Source organism: Physella acuta, unplaced genomic scaffold (genome assembly GCF_028476545.2).
Source record: "Physella acuta isolate Inbredline_101_S28 unplaced genomic scaffold, ASM2847654v3 ptg000275l, whole genome shotgun sequence".
In the NCBI taxonomy this organism is placed as follows: Eukaryota; Metazoa; Mollusca; class Gastropoda; family Physidae; genus Physella; species Physella acuta.
In genome coordinates this window covers 743,489-749,488 of record NW_026731794.1, presented here as the reverse complement: position 1 = coordinate 749,488, position 6,000 = coordinate 743,489, and the positions used below count along the sequence as shown (strand labels likewise).

Genomic DNA, 6,000 nt, shown 5'->3' with positions numbered 1-6,000 from the left:
TTCTATTGAGAGATGTGTTATTGTGTTCTAAGGGTAAAGGGATGTAATAGATTGAGATAATTGTGAGGTCAAGGGAACTCACTCTTCTTGTATTAGTTATATTTATAATGTTGTTATTATTATGAGTGATGTCCCTTGTGCATTGTACTTCCGTCCTCTCTGTGTGGTACCTTCATGTAGTTAGACCCAATAAACGTTATATACAACCACATGCTTCTATCGTCAATCTATTATAGTCACCTTTGAGATATATACATACTACAAGAACCTTCAGCTGGGTGGGGAGGGCTGAGTGGTATGCTTCCTGCTAGCTTTGTATTTTCGTTGTTCTGTAATTTTACTTTCTCGTATACAGATAAACATGATAACTTGAGTACCGTTACAGCAAGGTAGATGACATTTCATAGACAAGTATTATATCAACTTTTTAGTTCTGTATCAATGTTTCAGCGATTTCCAGCGGTGGGGTGAGAAATGGTGAAGTAACTTTAAGCAGTGTTTCTTCCAGACTTTTTTCTCCCGGGGGGCACTGGAAATCTTCGGGGGGGCGGTAAACTTTCTTCGGGGGGGGGGGGGGGGGCGGACGGTGTTAAAAGTATATATTTTCTATATAAATTATATAAATTTCATTTCGTTCGGGGGGGGGGGGGGCGGTAAAAATTTTTCGGGGGGGCCCCGAAGAGATGCCTGGAAGAAACTCTGACTTTAAGGAAATTGTGGGTGAAGAAATAGTATGATTTCACTATTTTTTTTTTTATTTTATTTTATCAGATTATCGTGCTAGAACAGGCTTATATTAAATATTTTGCAAAAAAAAAAATTTGTAAAATAGAAAAAAAAAATCCTACGTTCGATTCTTAAAGTTATGATTGAAATTAAAATTTGTTGTAGGGGGTAATAAATTAATAATTAGTAATTAGCCAATATTGAATCTAAATTAATGATTTATATGATTGTGATACTAAAGAGCATTTGTTTACCAGAAAACAATCTGTACCCATTGCATTTAAAGATTAAAAAAAAATTCCTTACATGTACTACTAGATCTAGATCTAGATCTAGATCTATAACAATAAGTAATCGGCCAAAAGTAGGAGCCAACAGTGAATATTCATAATTATCTGGCGGGATAAAAGTGCGAACCCGGAAGAAAATTATTCTTTAAAAGACAGGGTTGTATTAGTTTCGAATAAATTTAGGACGTCTGCCAATATTTAAAACGTATTCAGACCTTTAAAAATATATAGATATATATTCTTAATAAATTTTGGTCAAATATTAATTAAAAATATAAATTGAAGAGATTGTTATGGGTATATTAAAGTTTGTGCAATACTAGATCTAGATTAGTAACCAGAGCATCTCTCATCAACAGGGAAGAGAATTCCAAAATGGCTGCCGACGAATGGAGAAATTGTGTAGAATGGCTTGTAGGGTGTCAAATTTTACCTGGGGATCACAAAGCAACAAAGCCAGATGCAACTGCTTTCGATTTAGCTCAAGCTTTGAGAGACGGTGTATTACTATGTCACCTTTTAAATACTTTAAAACCTGGCTGCATCGACATGAAAGATTTCAGTTCCCGTCCACAGATGTCACAGGTTTGTTTCAGTTTTATCTTTTAATAGTCTTTTATGAGTTGTTTGTTATTGTTAGTTGGGCTGACTGTTTAATTCTGCATAATTAGGGGGAAGAATTTTTTTTTTAAATTAAGTGAAAAAGGAACTTAACAATTTTTGCATGTTTTTTAGGTGCTCCGTTCCTAGACTCTACATTTAAGAATTTAATTTAAATTTTTTGAAGTGTCTGCTCTGCACAGCAATGAAAATGCCCAAATGGGAGGCTGAGTGGCGAGCAGCAAGCACTATTTCTACGTACATGCGTGTCACACACTATTAATTTGGTGTGACATTTGGCTCTAATCAATTATTATTATATTAGGGTTGTCGGTATCGGCCGAGATCGCGGTAAAAACATGACCCGAAATCTCCCATTACTTTCTGATACCGGGCGCACGAGATTTGGTTTTGCATACTAATAAGGTTTTAATTTATGGTAATTAATTAAGTTTAAAAGGTCATTTCCTAATGTTAAATGAAAAGTAGAATGGTTTTCCCATTGTTTTGATGGCTTAGCGATCTGATTGCACACTGTCTCTGCTTTGGTCTTCCCCCTGTATGAAGGCTAGTTTCAAATACGTTGGAATCACGATTTTTTAAAAGATTATTCTAGGTGAGAGTAGATTACTGATCAGACATATCTTAAGTATGTGGAAATGAAATTTGTTTTTGGATATTTTGACTCCGACATTAGTTATACTCCTCCGAACGTAGTCACTGTATGTAGGTCACACTGCCACCATTGTTAAATTTTTTTATCCCGATCTTCCGGCCTGTAAGTTTGATCAACTAATAACAGCATTCTTATGGCATGTGCAAACAAATCTCCTAATTTTTATTTCAAATTATATTTACATAGGCCTACCCATCTTTAATTTTTTCAGCTCTAGTTCTAGTTTTGCAGAATATGTTTTTCCTAAAATCCAATTTTGTCAGACAAGACTGACAAGAGTCAGACCTAGATCTAGGACTCTAGGTTACCTGTGCTGCTATACACTAGCATTGTGCTAACTGTAATTTTAAGTATTCAAGTTCTACTTACCCTTAGATATAGTTATATGCTGAAAATCAGAATCCATACACAATTCACACATAAAAACATTGATCTGATAACTTCATTTCACTTTAGACAAAATGGCTTTTATATGGACTCAACTTCACCTGCCCGAAATAACAAGGCAGTTATAGACACATTACAGTGTTCAAGTCATTTACTTTAGATTTCTGACTATGGAGTTCTTTCATTCACTGTATTTATATAAAATATTGCTTTAGAAACATTTTCATATTTGCGCAGCAGTTTTATAACAAAATGGCTTAAAGATGGACTCTACTTCACCTGCCCAAAATAATGAGGCAATTATATGCACATAACAGTGTTCAAGTCATTTACTTTAGATTTCTAACTTTGTAGTTCTTTCATTTGCTGTATTTATATAAAATATGGCTTTAGAAACATTTTCATATTTGCGCAGCACACAGTTTTTTGGGGTTATGGGAGGAAGCCAACACAAAAATATAACTTCTGTATTATTTTTATTCATTTCAACAGCATTTACAAGTTATATATATTATTCTAGTTAAACTCTGCAAATATGAACAAAATACAACTGCAAGTAAAATAACTATGCTCAATTTATTCAGGTATACCATGACTTGTCACAATTGGCCAATGCAAAAGCAAGGGGATTCCACCCCTCACAAAAAAATTCGCTAAAAAAAACTATTTGAGCTAGACAGAAAATCTTTTTTGTTTTGTTTTCATTTAGGTGAGCTCTACAAGAATATGTAATTTTTATTTTTTTATGATGATTAGTGTTTTTTTACCAAAATCCCTAATTATATTCACTACAATATGGTTATGATGCTGATATACTCTGATATAGTTTAGTATAGGTGGTTTAGTGTTCGTATTTCAGGTGATTGATTCATCAAAGGCCCTAGGGTGATTTCAACTTCAATGGAGGCGCGTGAGTTGACGAGAATCCTTCCGCCATGTTGTTGACATGGAATAAAAACATGCTGTTTTAGATTTAGCAAACAAAGCGACCCAATTCAGAATTTTTAAATTTTTTAGAATCAATGCTATAAAAGTTACAAATCCAGAGAACTTGAAAATCATTTGTTGAGTTTAAGGCTACATTTCTATTTATTTTCATCAAGCCTAAGTTATAACCGGATGTTTCACTTTCTTAAGTCAAATATTGATTGGCTGTACAGTAAGTAACCCCGTGATCAATAACTATTTGTTTACAAAACTTTGCAGATAAAGTTTTTAAAAAACAATGCAAATTTAAACCCAATGACCTAGTTTTCCGTTTTTTTCGCTTACAATGTGTACAATAAAATTTATGGCAGCCTATCAAAGAGCAGGATGCCATTGTTTATGTCACCATTACACGTGAAAACCAAATTGTTTTTGCATTTTTTAAATTTTTTATTTAGTTACCGAAAATATTAAAAACATCAAATACATCCAATCTTTAGTAAAGTCTGAAAACAAACCAGACAGGATTTTATAACCATATTAATTGTAAATACGCCATGCATGATTTTTAAATTAATTAATGGGCCTCTTGAATACTTTCTCGCTCGCGTCCATTCTAATCAATAGGCTATTTCTTTTCAAATTTTGTGTCGGCATATGTGTTGTGGTTCTCATTCCATTTTTAACTGTATTATTTCCTAATTTGATCTATTTCCCTGCAAAGATACATTAGGCCCTATTAGATAAAAACTGTCAAAACACAAAAATCAAGGCCCAAACTGACTGAAATAATTAATTTAAAAAAAAACCTGAGTAACTCATTTCATGTCACTAAAAATTGAGAAAAAGTTTTTCTGTACACATTTGAGACGCTGGTCACTTGTATATCAGTTTTGTAAGAGGTTTCCTATTAATTTTATCCAATGTTTTTTTTTAAATTCCCATCTACATTTATTAGGTTTTATAATTTTTAATAATTGTAACTGCTAATGTGAAACAAATGCTACTGTGTGTGTTTTTTGTAAACTTTTTACAATATTTCATTTCATGCTAATCAACATTTAAAACGTCTAGTATTAAATTAAATTATGTTTTTAGAAATATGTTAAATTCCTGGTGAATTTTAATAAAGCCTGAGGAGTCGGCATGGTTTAGTCAATAAAGCTCATGGTTGCTAAACTAAAAAGTGCAGAATTTTTGTTTTCATTGATTTATCTTGTTTGCTCACCAGTTTTTGTGTATGAAAAATATACGAACCTTCCTTCAGACATGTACCAGTATCTTTGGCATAGATCAACAATATTTGTTTAAACCCAATGATTTGTTTGATGTCAAGGACTTTAAAAGGGTAAGTTGTTTGTTTATCTGTGCTTGCTATTAGACCAACATCTTAAGAAACCAAATGACCAGTAAACAAAAAGTTTGTCTTGAATTCTAACATTAGCTGATTGTTAATGCACTAAATGCTTTATTACTTGATACAATGTTAACAAATGACGTGGGAAAAAAGTTGTAATACTATGGAAATATTTGAACTCAATGGAACGGTAGAGGTTGGGCAAAAATGAAGGTTGGGAAGTTGTACAAAACTGTTCTCATTGTTTGTGGTCTGACAAGTTTCATAATTTGTGGTCTTGTGTCGCTGACAATGTTATTTTTTTTTACAGGTACTGGATACTCTATCTCGCTTGTCCAAAAGTAAATTATCTCAAGTTAAATTTAGGTAAGGTGTCCTTTTTTTTAAATGCTCTGAGTTTTTTTCCGTATTTTAAAGGGGGATTATTTCTTTGTGGTGCTTCTTAGACACAGAAACTCATCTACTATTGTTATAGCTGCTAATGTAGTCTTATTTTGGAGTTTAAATAAAAATAAAATGTCAAAAGATGAGGATATGAACTTGATTAGACTGTAATTAGCACTTGATGAATGTACTGTTTCTACTTGGCTTGTCCACCATTGAAGGGGTTTCCACAACCAAAATGCCACTCATGAACGGCATGAGGTTTACTACAATGATCTGGAACTCTTGGCAACGTAAGTCCCATCTGACCCTCCTGCATTTGTGGTTGTCATGGAGCTGTGTTCACCATTAACAGATTAAACCCATGTGTAGAATTGAATGGATGTACAAGCTGTTCACTACTAATGTACTTGAAGCATGATTCTTTGGTGCATGGAGAACTTTGTTTACATTTTGTCACCACTCTCATTCTTCAGATTTATTACCTGTGTGTTCTTGTTTTAGAGTTTTCATTAAGGTTTAGAATGTTTTCAATATTGACTCTAGAACTTGTATCTGGTGTTGTTGGTGTAGAAACAGCTGGTGTGAAGTAGTAGAGTGTTCCCTCAAGCTGAACCACAACTTTGTGTGTTGGTGCATCAAAGCATGCCAGA

The 6,000-nt window shown here is 33.3% G+C and overlaps 1 protein-coding gene across 7 annotated transcripts in view; it reads left to right on the top strand.

Moving 5' to 3' along the window:
- The first annotated feature begins 1,167 nt into the window (after positions 1–1,167).
- LOC131939346 (guanine nucleotide exchange factor VAV3) overlaps positions 1,168–6,000 on the top strand; it is a 60,561-nt gene continuing 55,728 nt past the window's right edge. For 6 of the 7 annotated variants that reach the window (XM_059297618.1, XM_059297617.1, XM_059297615.1 and 3 more), the window contains exons 1-4: positions 1,168–1,221; positions 1,376–1,601; positions 4,838–4,954; positions 5,274–5,329. In XM_059297618.1, coding sequence (XP_059153601.1) covers positions 1,392–1,601; positions 4,838–4,954; positions 5,274–5,329 — 383 coding nt within the window. In that variant the 5' untranslated portion in view covers positions 1,168–1,221; positions 1,376–1,391. Of the gene's footprint in view, positions 1,222–1,375; positions 1,602–4,837; positions 4,955–5,273; positions 5,330–5,568; positions 5,641–6,000 lie in introns of all 7 variants that reach the window. The other variant, XM_059297613.1, reaches the window with a different exon arrangement.